This window comes from Plectropomus leopardus, chromosome 2 (genome assembly GCF_008729295.1).
Source record: "Plectropomus leopardus isolate mb chromosome 2, YSFRI_Pleo_2.0, whole genome shotgun sequence".
Lineage (NCBI taxonomy): Eukaryota > Metazoa > Chordata > Actinopteri > Perciformes > Serranidae > Plectropomus > Plectropomus leopardus.
Window position 1 is genome coordinate 3,995,256 of NC_056464.1, and position 19,429 is coordinate 4,014,684.

General features: G+C 38.0%; 1 protein-coding gene across 1 annotated transcript in view; it reads left to right on the forward strand.

The window, feature by feature from the left end:
• cadpsa (Ca2+-dependent activator protein for secretion a) overlaps positions 1-19,429 on the forward strand; it is a 200,869-nt gene that overhangs the window by 37,282 nt on the left and 144,158 nt on the right. The window contains 1 exon segment of the mRNA XM_042495019.1: positions 3,019-3,351. Within this exon segment, the coding sequence (XP_042350953.1) occupies positions 3,019-3,351 (333 nt within the window).

Here is a 19,429-nt window from a genome sequence, read left to right on the forward strand (position 1 = left end):
ATATTACAAAAGCCTCAGTGGCTGTCATATTTTGAGCATCAGCTGTCAAAGCAGTGATATAAATTCTCTCAAGTACAATGGGTGAGTCATCAACGTCAGGCAGTTTACATAAGTAACTTGTTAAAATCGTGTTATGAGGTCTTTGTTATATTTAGTCCAATATAAATAGGTAACATAGAGAGTTGTTTATGTTATTTATCCCACCATCATTGATATCAGTGGGCTGGACAGAATTATAATAACACCTGTCAGTATAACGCAATACAGTTCAACAGCACCACCAACGACATCGTTCAAAATGATTTTAAAAGTCTCTCCAGATCAGTTAAAAACTGAAATTACCGCATTGAGGTTGTATGCCTTCTTGTATCCATCAAGTTGCAGTTACAAGATCTATAAAGTAAGCAGCTAAGATTAATGTCACCAATTTAGTATTCAGACTATGAATGTATTATAGTGAAGTCTGGATACTGCCCCAGGTGGGCGGGGCCTCATTCATTCCTATGTGAGCTGCATATTAACGCATGAAGCAGCTCTTTTTCCTGATGTAGAATTGTGTAAAATACCTGAATCTACTGGCCCATAGAGCACGCATGCTAGAGACTTATGGCAACTGAGCGTGGCCGAGTAAGCCCGAGTGGGGAACTTCCACCGTCAGAGCGACCGACTTCCGGATTAGCGCCTTGCTAGCTTGAATGGCGATCTAAAAAATGTAATCTTGTGGCTCTTTTACACTTTCCAAATGTTATCGATACATGCACAGCAAGTCTGTTGTGAATAGACTGCAAAGAAAAACTACATGTTAACTTAAAACTGCCATTACATTTTAAGTTGCTTAAACCTGGAAAGACAAGTTCAGGTAATTGATAACATGCTTCAACTTGTCTTCTCAAGTGCAGCCAACAAAAATGAACTTTTTTTGGTTAAAACAAAACTAATAGTTCTACAATGCACACTTCACATGCTACGTCTTCAGATTTCCTCTAAGTTCTATGATGATGTTTTGACACTGTTTTTTAAAAAGCTGATCCAAGAACAAATGTTGCAAAGGAGGACATTTGGAGATTTAAGGTTGCTGTTGGGTGCTAGAACAAAACAAAGGAGTGTATCTGTTGCCTTGTTGGCTCTGACACATTGACTGGCACTTCCTTATCAGTTAATGTGGCAGCACAAGCAAGCGAAATGAGAACGGTGTGATATTTAACAGAGGAAGCCGGTGGCACAGGTTATCCAATTCAATTAAAACCCACAGCTCTCAGCTCAGCTTTAGCTTCAGGCTAAACTGACGCAGGCAGACAGAGAGAGGGAGGGAGAGACACAGGGAGACAGACAGAAATAGAAAGATAGAGAAAACAGAGACAAAGGGTTACAAAGAGCCGGGCAGTGTCGTCAGGGGGTAACAGAAATTTACCACCCATCAATCACAGGCTACAGTCTCACCCAACACAAAAATGCTTAGTTTGTGGTCGATGTGTCCAGGTTTTAAGATATCTGTCTCTTAGAGTTCACAATACAGTGGAGGCAGATAGAATCTCATTTATGCTTTTCACAGCACTGAAAATAACATAAAGAAGAATGTGTCTTTTCAGAAACAGTGTCCCGGTGATTCTGAAAAATCCACAGTCCTCTCTGTCAGCAGTTTTCTAATACTGAAATTGCAAATGACATGCAGTATGATCTCAAAGTCTGTTATATGCTTTTATTATGAAAATATTCCCTATACTGCACAGAAGGGTAGCATTTTGACACATATCTCAACTTTGTGACTAGTACAGCTGCATGTAGTGCGGAGGATGAAGTACCCGAAAGCCATACTTGACACAAGTACAAATTTCTTACCAGAAAATGACTCTGGAAAAATTAAAGTCACCTTTGAGAATATTGGTAAAAGAATTGCATCTGATATTTACTGTAGTATTAAAAGTAATTGTATGATATTAAATGTAGGTCTACTTAAGTATTGAATGTAAAAGTACAAGTAAATGCTGGTAACAGAAGAAAGAAAATTAGTCAGCATTTTGACAATTATGACGTTTATTTCCTTTTAACATACACCACCTTAAAAATGGAGCCTAAATTAACAACAACTTCAAGAACAAAATTCAGTTTGTCCTTCCCTCCCATTCCTTCATTCATCTACCCACCTCCCTGCTTTATAGAGAGAAGCTAAGATGCTTAGGAGAAATGTAGTGGAGTAAAAGTGAAAGTTGACAAAAATATTAAAACTCAAGTAAAGAAGTAAAGTTCAGATACCCTCAAAATATACTGTAACAGAGGACTTTGATGCAGTATTATTACTTTGTTACATTACACCAATGCTTTAGTGTATCTACATACACAGCAAAATAAAATATATATATATTTAAATACAGATATCGAAACAAAGCAAAGTAAAAGTCTTAAAGCATTTAATATTAACTGTACTAAAGTATCAAAAGTAATTTTATGATATTAAATGTACTTAAGTATCGAAAGTAAATGTACGAGTCCACACTGGTAATAAAAAGCAAACAGAATTTTAAGAATTATGGTGTTCACACTTTTGCGTCATACATAACCTTAAAAAAGAGCTTGAACAAAACTAAGGTCTTTTTTACAACTTCAATGATTTGAAAAACAATATCCAGTCTTTTCTTCCCTCCTTCCCATTCCATTATTCATCTGTCTGTCCTCTCCTCCCTTCATCCCTGTTTTGTACTAAGTAACTAAATGCTTAGGGGAAAGTAATGGAGTAAAAGTATACATTTTATTAAGGAAATGCAGTAGAGTAAAAGTGAAAGTTGACAGAAATATAAAAACTCAAAGTACAGATACTACCAAATATATTTAAATACTGCAGAAGGTATTATTACTTCCTTTCACCACTGGTAGTAGCCCATGGTGTTGTTTAGCAGTATCCCTCTCTTAAGATCCACAGCCAGACTGGAGACAGCCTTCCTGATGACCTTGTTATAAATATATATATACAATAAATTTAGAAAACCTGTGGTTAACTTCTTTTCTTCACAAATGGCTCAGGTCTTCCTGAAAAGTGACCGCGTGTCCCGGATGGTGCAGAGCGGCGGCTGCTCGGCCAGTGACTCTCGGGAGGTTTTTAAGAAGCACATAGAGAAGCGGGTGCGCAGCCTGCCTGAGATTGACGGCCTGAGCAAAGAGACAGTGCTGAGCTCCTGGATTGCCAAATTTGACACCATCTACCGAGGCGAAGAGGACCCCAGGAAGCACCAGCAGAGAATGACGGCCAGCGCCGCCTCCGAGCTCATCCTCAGCAAGGACCAGCTGTACGAGATGTTCCAGCAGATCCTGGGCATCAAGAAGTTTGAGCACCAGCTCCTCTATAACGCCTGTCAGGTCAGTCCTCAGCTGTTATGTGTTTAATGTGGGCCTATCATATGTTACTCTGCTTGTTGGAATATGTGTGTGACACAAGTGTCTGTCTTTCCCTTCAGTGGATTATTTACTATGCCTAATCTCTGGTTTAACATCTGTCTAGAAACTTGATTAATATGTTGTCTTCCTTTTTCTTTGATTATTATGTCATTTGACACAAATCTCAGTGTGGAGGAGCACTTAGAGAGCTGTTGTACCATCTTGTCCTCATTTAAGAACTCCAAACTCATTGTCAGATTTTTCATTCATTTCATATTTCAGACAGACATTGTGTTTATAGTAGCTTGGTAGTAGAGGCTGTTGGTTTGTCAGTAATGGCTGATGTATCACTGCAGTTGGTGTTATTTTCAGTTTTTGTAGAAGCTGTGGTAGTGCTTGGTTTGAGCAGGTAATGATGTCTGATTGAAGAAATATGTTGATGTAAGGCTCTGGCTGGGGAAGATTACACTGCCCGTTCGTAACCCAGCCTACAAAGCTCTGATTGGCTTGTTTACACACCAGCAGACTGATTAGAGTCAATGAAAAAATGAGAGATGTGGTCTGTAATCCAGACGCTGTAACCCAAAATATTGATTTATGTATGTATTTATTTATTTATTTACAAGATACAAAATGCAGGGTAAATTTATTACTTATATTTTGAACAAGGTTTTATATATATATATATATATATATATATATTTGTATAAAATATATTTGTAATGAATATATTTGTAATGAATATATTTGTAGTGAATTTATTTATTTATTTATTTATTTTCTTATTTATTTATTCTTTTATGAACTTTCAAACTTAAATCTAAAGACCTGATGTTCTTACACGATCATAAAAGATTTCGTCTAACAATGGAGGAGACCAAGGGGAGTTGGGAGAAACATAATCTTTTATTAATAATGTAGATTCCCACCACCCCTGCCTGTTTGTCTGATCTCGCAAACCCTCCTTTTACACAATTTACTTGATGTTTTTATCTCTCCCTACCTTTTATTCTTCCCACTTTTCCCTACAGTTTTATTATTAACTATATAATATTGCATCTCTTTACTAGCTTTTCACTAACATCAGATCATCATGTATGAACGATCTTGATACATTACCATACCTTTTTTTACTTAAAATACTCCATGTATTGCGGCTTGTTCCACCTGTGATATATAAAAATGACTAGTATAAATTGTATTATTATTTGACAGCAGCTACTTTATTCAACTTTATTGTAACTGCAGTTCATTCAATAATTTTATATTTCAGAAGTTAAAATTAGTTAAAGGACATTTCAAAATATCAGGATATATACTGTGTATCGCGATAGCCTTAACATATCGCAATATTATTTTGAAGCCATATTGCCCAGCCCTATCGCTGAGCAAAATGTCACACGTTTCATTGCTCTGATTGGTTGTTTGTCTTGAGGCAGACTTTGCACATCAAACCATCCACCCAGACTTCCCAAGATGTTTCATGTCATGTTACTTCTGTCTAAAGAGCTGTTCTTATTCTCACCACAGCAGAATCACTGCATGTACACTTTTAAGTGTTTAGTTGATTTGAGGCTTTTAGCAAGAAATATGAAGCATCAAGTGAAACAATGCAAAAAGATGGTAATTTCGACGAGGCAGAAGAAGCCTGAATGCAGAGCAGCAGTCTGAGCATGGGGGAGGAACAATAAGACGGCTTCTATACATAGAAGATCCACTATTTAAGTGCCAGGTATTGCATCAAGTAAGAATGTGCTGCTGGATGGAAAATTAGTTATTAATATATGCAGAGTGTAATGATAATAACAGGGCAGAGAGCAGGGCTGTGAACGCAGGCTGATGGGCTAATAATGTGTCCAGGCATCAGCAGCTGGGGGCTGGTCTATAGGTAGTTTCAGTCTTTTGTCAGAGCCGAGTCCATCACAGGGGACACTGTTGGGGGTGAATTCTGCTCACTGTCAGGGCTCCTTTATCCCCTTATCTCCTTTGTTCTCCTTCATTCCCTTTCATTCCAGCAATGGTGGAGGCGACTGTCCTGGAGCACAGTAGTGTCCACTTTAAGCCACTGAAATCAGAAAACAACGTGCACAGACTGAGCCAATGTTTTTCACACCCAACAACAGAGCTAATTCATTTGAAAAAACCACAGAGGACAAAGATGAAAACATTTTTAATTGTTCAATCATTTTAGTATCTAGGTCTGAAAACACAAAACCCCTCAAAATTAGTCAGCTGAACAAGGCCAGAGGAAGTTTCTATATTGAGTATTGTCTAATGAACTCCAAATGTAAAATGGTTGTGTTTAATCCCTTTAAACCTGGAAGGACTTTAGTTTTCTTGCGCTGCATTCAGATGCCTCTCACATGCATTTAAACCTTTATAAACTTGGTTTGATTTCTTTTCAGTACATGGCAAGAGATGTTCCACAAAGAAATCAGGAAAAGAAAACAACCAGAAAATTAGTTTTACAAGTAAGAGAGAGGGAGAGAGAGAGAGAGAGAAAGAAAGTGAGATATTAGAAGTTAATAATAATTGAATAGAATAGGGGGAAACTAGAAAACCAGAAAACTATCATTATCATTGTTTTTATGGTTATTATGATATATATACATATACATATACATACATATAAATATATGATATTATTATTATTATTATTATTATTATTATTATTATTATTATTATTATATTATTAGTATTAGTATTTATTATTTTATCTATTTTTCTATTTATTTATTTACTATTATTATTATTATTATTATTATTATTATTATTTATATATTCATTCATGCATTCATTTATGTTTTCTACCTTTTTTCTTTTTTTTGCTAAATGTCAGGTAATGTTATTGTAACTCTTGCAACTTCTTCCCATGTTTTTGACAGAATTTAAGCCAATTTTCTCAGGTTTCAAGGGATTAAAGCAAAATATTATTTCTTCGTTAGTTTCTAATGAACCAATTATGCCCTGATTACATGTCCACCACCAGTTTCCATGGGTCCAAAGTGAGGTTTTCATTTTATTTATTTTTTTTATTTCACAACTGCACTATAAGGATGCATTTCAATTTCATTGTACTTGTGCAATGACAATAAAGACATATTCTATTCTATTCTAAAAAGTCCAAAGATGTGTAAAATACCTTATGAAATGAGCACAGAAAGAAAAAAAAAGGGAAAAAAAAGGAAAAGCAGTAAATCCTCATGTCTGAGATGCTGGGACTAGCTAATTGTTGAGATGTTTTACCAATTATTGGATTATCAACATTTCAGTAATTTTCAATAAAAGATTTTAAGTTGAACAATGTAATTTAAAGGTATGCTTATACCCATACACATGACAGCTACACATCTCTTGTTCATCACTAGAAGACCATGACCTGTAATGCGGTGACAGGTCCATGAAGAAATTATCATTTTAAAGTCATATTTGATCAACTAGATCATCTCTGAAAATCAACACATTGTGTAAAAAAAAAAGCCATATGTTTCGTGCCATATTTAGGCAATAAATATAGAAAAGAGATACAGGAAACCAATATTACACCGTTTCAACATTCAAGCTTGTTGCATAATTAATGTGACACAACAAACTGTGAAACGTTTGTAGGCATAAGCTGGAAAGCTTGTGGGAGGAAGAAAAAACACACTAGAAATCTGGCAAGAAAATCCAAGGCTTAAATAAATGCTTTTCTTTCAGGACTACAAACTTTTACACTCTAAATCTGAGAATGACAGCTTTTCTTGTAGTGTTTGCTGACGCTTTATACGCTTCATTTGGATTTTGTTACAAGGCATATCTAAATTTTCAAAGTGTAGAGGCAAATTTTGGCAGCCAAACAGACGTGTAAGAAAAGACAGCAGTGGTTTCCGTGAAGTAGCATGGAAATGTAATCATATAAAAAATTGGAAAAGTGCTGTCAGTACAGTGGCTCAGGGGCATATGTGAGGAACAGGGAGTGCAGGGCAGGCTGAATGCAGAACAGTGGTGAAATGAGGAGGCAAAACTGAACAGGTTACATCATCAAGGTGTACTGACATTGATGATGCGCAACATACCTAAACCATCTATAGCACGTGGTGTAAAGATGGGATGGGCGATATATCGAATTCACTGGATGTATCTCGACTTGTTCCACGTGCGATATATAAAATGACTGGCAAACATCAAGTCAAAATAATCTTGTTCTTTTAGCAACCGGCACGAAACTCGCGTTTTCCCTCTCTCTCCTGCAGCTCTCTGTCTGTCTGTCCTCAGACACACGCACACACACACACACACACACACTAGAAGCAACAGCAAAAACATCAACACGTCCTTCAAAATAAAAGCACCATGGGTTCCGCTCTGATTTATTTGATTATAACAATACTTTATTTAACTTTACTGTAACAGTACTTTATTTAACTTTATACTTTGCTTTATTTAACTTTAAAACAGTATTTTATTAAACTTTATGACAACAGTATTTTAACTTTATTTTATGGCAGTAGCTACTGTATTTGTAACTATAGTTCATTTAAATTCTTTTATTGTATTAGTTTACAGTAGTTTAGAGGAGATTGAACAGCTGTGGGATCCAAAATTGCTGTTTGATTGGGTTTTAAATTTTTTTTTTTTTTTATTTAAAAAGTTTTAAAAAATACACAATCTTGCCAAAATGTATGCTATATGCATGAACACAGCAATAATTAATTAAAAAAAATGTTAAGAATTATTTTTTGTCTTAAAATGAACACCGTCAAACTCTGCCTACAGCTTCATAACTGATCATGGAACTGTTAAAGTGATTTGTAAATCAATAACATAAACAGTGGCACTGGGCTTGCTGGTAGCCAACAGGTATCATTTTATGGTCGCTCTTGTGTCCTTGTGTATCCTAAAAAAGCTTTTTCCATGTCAGACTGAGACACAAAATGGAAGTTTTTTTTATTCTGCTCTTGTCATGGACAATTGCCTTTTCTGGAGTAACCACTCTGAATTAATGAGCTGCAGGCTGAGAAATCTGTTGCTGTCTTTTGCAATACAGCTCTGAATGGAGACATGGGGGAAGGGATAATAGGAGGTCTTGCTGGCGATGGCGAGGCTGTTGCTCTGCGTTTGTGATGCTGCTTTGCAATTCTGAATCAGTTATCATTGAAATGTGTGCTATTTTCATTTGTAAGTACATATAGTATACATACATATGGCTGTGTGAAAGGTTTTCTCTATCCATCCGTCTGACATCTGTGCAGTGTTCTTATTAGCCATATGGGCCTGATCTCAGGAGGAATGGAAGGAGGCAGGCTGCTAATAGAGAGAGGCTTTTATTTCTAATGTCCGCTCTTTATTATGAAGGATTTTTTTAAAATTATATTATAGTAAAAAAATGTATTTTCCATTGTTGTTTCTGCAATTTGCTTTCAAAAGGCCTAATAGTATATCAAAAATGCACTGAAGCACACATCTTTGGGTATTCTTATATTTGTTATTTTTCAAGTATAAATACACTTCAAACCGCTGTGTTATCCAGAGTTGGAACACAACTAATTGTCTGTCTTCCTTGAAAGGCTTTTATTGTGAAACATCTGCAGGAAATATGAATTGTAAGCACTCTCCTTAATCGATTGTTAGTAATATAACGATCAATTAATTCATCGTTTTTTTTTTTTTTTTTAAATTTTACTTATTTCAAACAATAACAAATGTGTTTTTCCCCAGTGCAAGCTCACAGCAACATATTGCTTATACTTTAACAGCAATGCATATCCTATTGATTGATTTCCCATTTCACATGTTCGATTCCCTTCTTAACGACCGATTGTTATCATCCCTATTTTGTAATTAATAGCATGAAAACAGGGAAACAGTAATTTTAGTAAAAAGATAAACTCAGTGCAGCAGTGGTGACTGCATTGTTGAACTGAAAGAAATAGTACTTTAGAAATGTATTGATTATGTGACCATGTTAGCTGTAATTTCATTTTTAACCCCATTTTGCCCCAAACTTTATTTGACATTTACCTTTAATAAAAAGCTTGCATTCCCTGTGTGAGCCATTTGAACCCTAATGTTAAAGGAATAGTTCAGCTTTTCTGAAGTGGGGTACTATAGGGTACTCCATAGTCAGTGTATTATATGCAGTAAATGTCTGTTGGCATACCCCCCGTTTAGAGAAACAGGTTGGAGTCCCACACAGAAGCTAAGTAATGTACTGCTGTGGAAGGGTCAGTAACAAAACATATTTAGTTTAAGTGTGCGCTTTATTTAAGGTCGAGGTGTGATTGAGGCTCATTCAGCAACAGCAAATCAGAGACTGCTCTATGCGCACATCTTCACAGAGACATGGTTAACCCCTAACATCCTGGATCGGGCTGTTGCGCTGGATGGGTGGACCTTGTTGGGAGCCATGGGCACACAAGACTCTGATGCAAATTCAAAAAATGCACTGCAGGAATTGAATGATGCCATCAGCAGCAACAAGCAAACTGATCTTCATAGTAGCTGCTGATTTTAATCAACTCATCCTTCAACTCCATAGATGTAACAGGATCAGGGACAAATGTAATTTCATTTTTTTAAACTTGGTTTAAAAAATGACTCAATCTAAAAATCTTAATCTAAATCTACTATCCTTCTATCTTCTATTCTGGTAAATCGGAACTAACCTGTTTAAATGCCAAAGTCACATAATAACACAAACTCAATAACTGTTCCAGGCAGCAGTAGATGAGCAGCTCCTGTGTTCAGTGATGTTAAACCACTGTTATTCTCGATGGAGTCTGGCTTTGAAGAGACTGATATAGAAGTTTAATTTTCCAGTTAGAAATCACTATCTGACAGCAAGGTAAAGCAGTGGAAATACTCTCAATGTAGCATAGACGTAGTGATACTGACTTTTTTAGGTGCGACTTAGTGATATGGATTAAGTGGAGATATGGCTGTGAGGATGTGTTGATCTGAATAAGTTCTTTGGAAAAGCTTTGTGTTCCATGTTTCTTTGAAAAGAAAATTTAACAACAGTTAAAAGCAGCAATTTGTGACCTCTGTGGAACCTCTAGTTACATTTCGCTGTTTTCTGTTATTGAGTTTCTTATTCCCATAGCTACCTGACCAAATGCTCATGAGGTGACCACCACAAAGATATGATTAAAAATCATACATGGAAATGACACCCTACTTAGCATGCTGCACTTGGCTCTTTTTCCTCTGCTCTGTAGCTGCATTTACACTGTCTGTCCAAGGTGGAAATATCTAACACAAACGGTACTGCCAGTAATGTTAATGTTAGCAGTGTTTACCAGCAAGCTTGTCAGACAGGTACAGGTCACGCTACTAAGATGAAGCAGCCACCATTGGACAGGTTTTACAAAAACTGACGCAAAAAATATATCAGTGCTTATAAATACTGAAATAAGCTGCTTGATTTGTAAAATCTATGGTGCTGCTTTTACCAATCAGTGTTACAAAACTTCAACTTTGAGTCACCACTCAGATGGCATTGTCATACAGCATGGAGGCAAGAAAGAAGAGGGAGCCACCAAAAGACACACTAAGGACACAGATGGAGCTCAAAGAGATGACCACTAGAGAGAAGGAGAAAGAGACAACAAATTACAGCAACATACACAGTTCACAGAATCCACAGAGTGACAAAATGCAGTCTGATGTAAGAGTAGGAAAACTGCAGAAAAGAATGAAAGAGGATAAAAAAGAGACAGGAAAAAGATGATTAGGGTGTGGAGATGAGCGTAAAATGGAAAGAGAGGAGAACAAGGGAGCTGAACTGTTTAAACAGGGGTTGGTGATTAGAAGGAGGCAGGCAGGAAGGGAGGTCCAGGCATTACAACAAACAAAGAAATTTCCACCAAATGAGCCGTTTGTTTCCAGTTATCAGCACAGAGAGTAAATATTGGCTTCTTGGTGCAGGAGCTGCACTCTGTGGCTAATAACTGCCAATTAAAATCCACCAGCACCAAGCCACAGTTAAAAACCTAATCGCACACAAGGCATATGGTGACTCTATAACAGAGCATTCACTGGAAACAGAGAAGGCTGATTTTTGAGACTTCAGTGCACAAGGAAATCATTGCACTATATGTAAATCCTCGTGAAAGCTCTGACAGATGGCTTGCTGAATTAAATGATGATCTGACACCAAGTAACTTCTGCGCAAATATTTTCTTACGTGCGTGGAACACATGCACATCATTTGCACTGGCTCTAAATCCAAACCAGCACATGAGGTAATCCTTTAATCCACATTGTGAGCTCGGAAATCCCTCCACTTAACGAGATGTTGCAACATCCTTTTGCCACACAAGCTTATGTCTTCACTTTGGTGGTACCCAGCAGGCTAATGCAGCGTGTGTGTAACCTGGAGATGACCCTGGTTGGGACCAGTTAAGCACAGATGCAGGTTACGGCAGCTGGAATGGGATTTGTTCCCCTGCTGTCATCTTTTGCTGACCATGGCTCTGGTTGTGTGCTTTTGAAGAAGAGCCAGACAGAGTGCCCCCCCAATGTGTTCCAAAGCAACATGTTGCTGCCCTCATTAGTGGAGTGACTGCTGTCTGATCCATGCACAATGAGCCAGATGCTGAATGTCTCCACACAGGAGCTCAACGCAAGAGACATGCAAATAAATTCTGTGATAGTGTAAATTTACTTTCCCACAGGTAGAAGCTGCAAAAAGTCTACACCTGCACAAGTCTACACAAGTCACTGTTTATGTTAATGAGCCCTTTACCAGCCCTGCACAGCTATAGTTGTGTTAGAAAAGATGTATTATTTCCTTTAGGTTTCAGTGCTTCCCACAGAATTATAATCTATGTATGTAAATTAGGAGTCGACAGATTATCAGCCTGGCTGATTATTGGGGCGGATATTTGGCATTTTGCCAATTATCTGTATCTGTGTTTTCCTTTAATAATCGCCAATAAAATTAATTAAAAATTACAAAGAAAGTGTCAGCATAGGAGGAGCTTTGTTTATGTCCCTCTGTGATCATTCCGTGTCCCCTTTCTGAATTTGGAGATTTTTGTGGTTCTTGAATGCAGCCCAGGCACAACTCCTCCCAGCTGGCACTGAACGTCAATACGGTGTCAATAAGACATTGGACTCTTCCGTCAGACGGACTTTAGATTATGGTCACATTCGAGACTTACCTCACCTGCAAAACGGTGATTTTTACTTTTTTTCACAAGTACTTCTTGTGGCAGTGCAGAGTTTTGATATTGTGTCTCAGAAATAAATGCAGAAGTTGTGTGAAATGCAAAGCCTCATGTTGGACCAACTCTTCATTTCCATGACAATAAAAGCTGAGGTATTTCAGCTTAGGCCACTGGGAAGCACTGACATGTTATCACCTCATTAAGATGATATGGGGAAGATTAGCAGTCACTTCCCTGTGTCAGCCTCATTCAACAGTTTGAATGACATCCTACAAGGGGCTCTTGTTAAAAAAAAAAAAAAAATCATCATTTTGCTGGTAAGAAAGTCCGTAATATGTGTGTTTTAGAGGTCGTGACTACTTTGTAGATGGGATGAATAATCAAACACCAGTAACAGTGATACATCATGGGAATGTTCATTTGTGCTTTAGTTACTGCAACATGTATGGTGCCAGAGAGAGGTGACATGTAACAAGGGCCCTTGAACCCATGATGGAGTGGTTACATAAATGTCTGATACCTCAGCTCTTTTCCTTCTGTCTTCTCTGTCCTTTGTAAATGGAAGCATACCCACTGATGCTTTAATCATGAAACTGACATCTGTGACCATAAGTCACATTGAAGGCCTGGAGCTCATTAATTTGGCTTTTTTTTTTTTTGATTGTGCTAAATCCTAATAGCAGTTATTCTGATGACTGACAGCAAATGAGTCAGTTGTGGTGTTGTCTTTGTGTTGTTTGTTGGTCACTGGGAGCTCATGAAGCTCAGAGAAACAGTTGTTTGTGAGTGTAGCTACACTGTGGCTGGACTTTGTCTGAAGCTTAAATACATTTGTTTAATTCAGCTTAAAAAAAGATAAACTGTGACAAGGACAGAAAAAGGACACATTACTGTATTTGTACATACATACATATATACATACATACATACATACATATGTGTGTGCATGCTGTGTTGGTTGAAGCATTAGTTCAGAGAGGCCAGTGAACACCCCACAGCAGCAGATGAGATGATTGTTCTCTAACAAACTGCACACATCATATAAAGAGCAGTGGGGTCAAAAAGCGAGCCACATCTCTTTTGATGAATGTGCCTTTGGCAGTAATGATGGCTGGAGCCGGGAGAGAAATTGAATTGCAGGCCAACGCAGCGGATATGTGAGAGGGAAGAACAGAGTGGGTGTTCTTTTGTTTTATCAGATGGGTTTTAGCCATTAGGGCTGTGGTGGAGCCAGCAGCCACTGAAAGCCTCTAAACTGGTCACAGTGGACTCGGAGACAACACACTGGAAAGCATGTCGAGACCTGGAACAGTCAATCCATGAATCAATGGAAAAATAATCAATGAGGATGCCAATAATCAATTGAAGGGTTAGTTCACTCAAGTGACTTCAACATCAGCAATGCTTTTCAAAAACCATCTCTCCGCTACTTTAGATGGTCCATCGCAAACTAATTTATAATGATAATAATAATAATAATCATAATAATAATAAACTTAATTTATAGAGCACTTTTCATACAAGTGATTCAGCTCAAAGGGCCTCATAATAAAAAGTGAGAACACACAAAAAGAAGACAGTAATCAAAACAAAGCTGGTGATAAGCAACATATTGAAGTCAATGTAAAAAGTACAGAGACCAGTGAGAAAAGACAAAATAATAGTCAACTAAAAAGTCGACTTTATTGTCAATTCTGCCATGTGTGTTAGATGTACAGGAATCGAAAATATGTTTCTCTCCATACCCAAGGTGCAAAGGAAAAGTACAGAGGAAATAAAGAAAATAAACAATTTTCATAGAAATAAAGTACCAAAGGCATAAAAAAGTGCACAAAGTAAATATGTACCAAGAACAGTACTAAAGATAAAATAAAAAAAAAAAAACATTAGAAAAAAAAGACATAATGTACGCTATATATATTCATATGTGCATAACAATGTGGTGGATGCAACAGGCAGGAGGACTGCATTGTACCAGGTAGTATGTACAAGTATAGCAGTAGAAACAGAGTTTATAGTGCAGTAGTTTAAAGTGCACTTTTATAGAACAAAAAAAACCCAGCAGCATTATTCATAGGTGATTGTTGTTCTTTTGTGTGTTTTTGACAGGGCTGGGTGGGAGCTTAGAGTCCAGAGTTTTTGGGGGCGAGGGGGGGAGGTGGTAGATATGGGAAAGAGTTCAACTTCCTGACAGTCTGATGGATGAAGCCATTCATGAGTCTGAGAAAATGTTTACAGAGCCCATTTTCCTTATAGCTTTTGGAAGGGTATTCCATAATTTTGGTGCGTAATTAACAAATGCTGTGCTGCCCGTTTTCTTGTATGTATAATTGTGTATTTAAAAACCCAGCAGCAGATCTAAGAGCTGCATATTGTAGCATTTTGGGTTGTTTTTGTGGATCTGTGCAGATGAGGATCGTTTTCACAATGTTATGTTATGAGGAGCAAAGGAAACACTGTTCCGTTTTTTAGGGCTGTTGCTGTCTAAACGTGGCCTCAGCTGCAGCGCAAACTTACTTTTTACTTTAACACTGCCCTCTGCTACAGGCAACTGCAGACCCAGAACTGGAGTGAGTTTGAGTGAGAAGATGGCACTCCTAAGTTTTTATCTACCGTCACCATGACGATGGCTGGTCGCTCCCAAACAAAATATCATCTTATGATGCATGATGACATGTTTAAGATAGGATAAAATATCATAACTCAAACAAACCTGATGATGTTACCATTCAGGACAGAAATTGCTTGTTGATGCATTGTCAACTGATTCGACGAATTGTTTTTAGAAAAATGAGTTTAACAATGAAGAGAAAATTGATCTTCAACTATTATGATCATCAATTAATCATATATGAAATTTTCTGCAAAAATGCTCAAATTGTCTGGTTCCACCTTGTCCAATGTGAGCATTTGCAGCTTTTTTTGTTTAATATCTTCAGAAATGTAATATGTTTTCTCCTTTTTACAATTCCCGAGAAGCACTTACAATTATAACAACTAAGTATAAAAAAAGACAATTGAGTAGACTGATAGAAATATGACAAGATCAGCTGTTCCAATTCATAATTATGATATAGGTTGTTTTTTATGTCTTGAGGCAGTTTTACTTTAGACTCTAGAATTTTTTTACTCTTAACTTGGTTAAAAAAAAAGTCCACCACAACATAAAATAACAACACCATGGCATTATTATGAGAACCCCAAAAGGTGCTGGGCCTTGTGCAGCAGTTCTGAGGAGTGGACAGGACTCTGTGAACTTTTGCTAAATTCAATTTGGAGTTGAAGTACAGCTGCAAAGGCTCTGCCCTTTGTCTATAATTTTCCAGCAGCATTTCCCATTTGTCTGAGCGACAGAAAATGTAATTGTAAACATGTGAGCCAGCCATTACCTGCAGCTTTTCACAGCTTTTCCCACTTTGTGAGTTTTTGTCTCATTCTGTCATCTGTGTCAATGATCTCACAGTTTGCTGTTCATGAAAAGTAAAGGAGACGGGGGTAGGATTTGCACTGTGGCTGATAATCCAGTACAAGCGCACCGTATTGCTGTGAAACCCTTCAACTATCTATGCGTATTTGCTATGATAAAACAGGGGAAAGACCAAATAACATGTGGATGTGCTTCATCAAAGACCTGCTGCTGTCCTGGTCAAACAGAGACCTTGAATATTTTGAAGTGCATCTCCATGGTTAGGCACGTATGTGTGTCTGAGAGATAAAATGTGCACTGATGACGACATACACCTCAAATTGATTCCTAAAACATTCAAATGGTTGTACACACACACACACACACACACACACACACACGCATACATGCATGGCACAGACACACAGACATGCACACTCCCCAGTGCCCTTTATCCTCTTGTATGTGGTCGCTATGGCAACTGTACACAGAGGCTACCGCTCCCCCCTCCCCCTCCCCGCTCCCTCGCCATGCCAACTTTTGTTCCTTTATCTGAATTAAGGGCGAGTGATTGCTTTTCTTGTAATCACGATAAGGGTTTGTGCCTGTTAATCCATCCAGAGGAGATAGAAACTAGTTTGAATTGATGGAGAGAGGAGGAGAGGATTAGGAAGGAGGGGAACTGACTGTGGGAGGAAAGCTGAGGAAGCAGTGAGGTTATTTATTCAATGTTGATGCTGATGAAGATCTACTAGTGTTCTTCACCTGTTTTGAATATTATCAGCCCAATAAATGGCAGTTATCAGATGGTAGATCTTTCATTACAATACTGCAGATGGGGCAAACTGCACCTACCAGTAGGCCAGTAGGGCCATATTAGGGATGTCAATGGTTAATCATCTACCAATTTACTGCAGAGAATACTGCAAAGACCATCAATTCCATCTGTCGATTTATACGTTAATTTTGCCTCTCTTTGATTTACTGCACTGCACTGGACTCGGGTCTGGCAGGAGCTAGCGAGGTAGTTGCGCAGCTTATTACTGCTAATTACATCATCCTGACCCAACAGCATTTCTGTAGAAACTTTTTGCCCACCCTCTGGTCTTACCCCCCAACTCCCCCTGGTGAGTAAGTGGCTCAATTATGGGCCTGAATATGTTACGTTGACTATGTTATCACCCATTGTCCTTGCTGATGTCCTCTTTTACCATCACCAGAATGTCAGCAAATTGATGTTGACTCATACCAAGTATGCATGAAACTTGTCCTCAATGGACAGCAGATCTCGTAAAAGAGTATTTGATTCTCCCAATTCCTTTCGCCTTTGAAGAATTTCGTGACCCTATATTGTTCTAGTTTTCTGTTTGTTTCTCCTTAACCTCCCTGCAACATACAGCAGTAGCAGGTCATCAACATCCATTTTCATGGAGCGTGTTGTGCGTGCTCTGTGCCGCTGTTTACAGCATGTTATCGTCGATCAGTGTGGATGATCACAGCGTTATCGTTAGAGTTATGGTTATAATTACAGTGCTTGGAGTGGACAGCCCTTTGAGGCTTGACTTCAGTATGACATCATGTCCTTCATGTACAGTTATGTAAGTAATGTACAGTTATGTCATGAATATAAAGTTATGGATGTTGGGTTTAGGCAGAAAAAGTCACCATGGATAAGAAATGAAATATGCTGAAGACGTAGCTTAAATTGACTTAAAGTTCACACGGTTCCAAACACGTGTCTCTGGGTCCCAGGGGAAGGTCTGGACTTTGTGACCGATCCATCACCCAGACAAAAAACCTTACAAGAGCACTCGGACTGCCTTCTTGTTTTTCATTGGTTGGATGATCACAGCCTCTCAAAATACTTGGGAAATGCACAAATTTGGGTGCATTACTTTTCATAGTAAAACATACAAACAGTGTGTGTGAACAGCCTGATAAAATACATGATAGAAACAAACATATGGCAAATTAAATTTTGCTTTTCTGAATTAGAATTCCGTATCAATATCAGACTATTCAAATAATATGGAAATATGTGTGCTGTGTCATCACTTCCTCACACACTCATTCACCTCTCCTTACATGTTAAACAATCATTAGTTGACTTGGTGTCAGGGTTTGAGTTTTCTGTCTGTCACTTCCTGTTTTTTTTTCTTTTTTTGTTTCCTCCCTTTGTTCCCTTTCCCGCCACTGGCGATTACCCTCATTAGCCTCACCTGTGTCTCGTTATGCCCCTCCCTCGTGTGTATAAAAGCCAAGCTCTTCCTTCTGTCTGTGCCAGTTCATCCTGTCTTTCCCGTGAGCAAACGCCACAGCATTTATGATTATTGATTCCTTGTGTATGACCTCCGTGACTAGTTTTCTGACCTGTGAGCCTTGCCTGGTCCATCTATACTGTTGCTGTGAATTTCTGATACCTGTGAACCAACCTTGGATTGAAATAAAGACCACGTTACTGACTAATCATCTGAGTGCTGCAGCATTACTGTGTCCGCCTGCCTGTGAGTTCTTGACACTTGGCAGTGTACAGTAGATTCAGATTTCGGACACCAAATCTTAAATCATATTGCATCATCACTAGGCGGGATTCCATTAACCCTCAAATTGTGCAAATTGAAAATGCATATATAAATGTGCCCAATGGAAACATGTCAATTAAAAAAAAAATTCCCATTTATCACAAAAAAAGTTTTTATGCTCGCATGAGGTGTTATTTTAGGCAATTCAAAAAAGCCATATTTCACAAAACTGCAACGGAAACACTTTTTGGCTTTTATAGGTCATGATGCTATGACTGTGCGCATTTCAGTAGGAACTGGCTCTCATGATGCAGCAGGAGCTACAAGAGCTGTTATTGCATCACATAACTCTTCAAAAGTTGAGCGGATCTTCAGGAAGCTCTGAATCCAAAATTCGTGAAATTCGTGGACTATCACTTATCAGAAATCCCTCATATGTGGCTGCTCCCACGTGTAAGGGGCTTGTCTTTTCATTATCGCTCCGTAACACGTGGCCTTTGATTGGAAATAATGACGGTTAGTGTGGTGGCTGTTATAGAAATGAAGCTGCTAATGTTTTGAACATCCATCACCATGCTTCTTGTTGTTATCACCAGAGGAGAAGTCTCAGAACATCATCTCACAATTGTGTTTTATTGTCATTTAGAAAATACTGGTTAAGTTTTGCACAAATCTGTAATGGAAACCCGCCTATTGGCAGTTGTTGTGTTGCATGTGTAAATAATTGGCAAAGCAGGTTGTGAACACTGTTCTCTACATTTTTTATTATGTACATGATATAGTGTGTTCATTTCACACTGAGCAGTTAATCCCTCAGATAAAATATCAGAAAATGAATACAGTGCACAAGACAGCATGCAGGGAGTGATTTCAGACTTACAGTTGCCTTAATGTATATTTTTTATTAGAGGATAAAATGAGTACATGCAGTGTTAAAAGCGTGACTCATAGTGATGAACCCACAAAGAATCCCTGCCTGA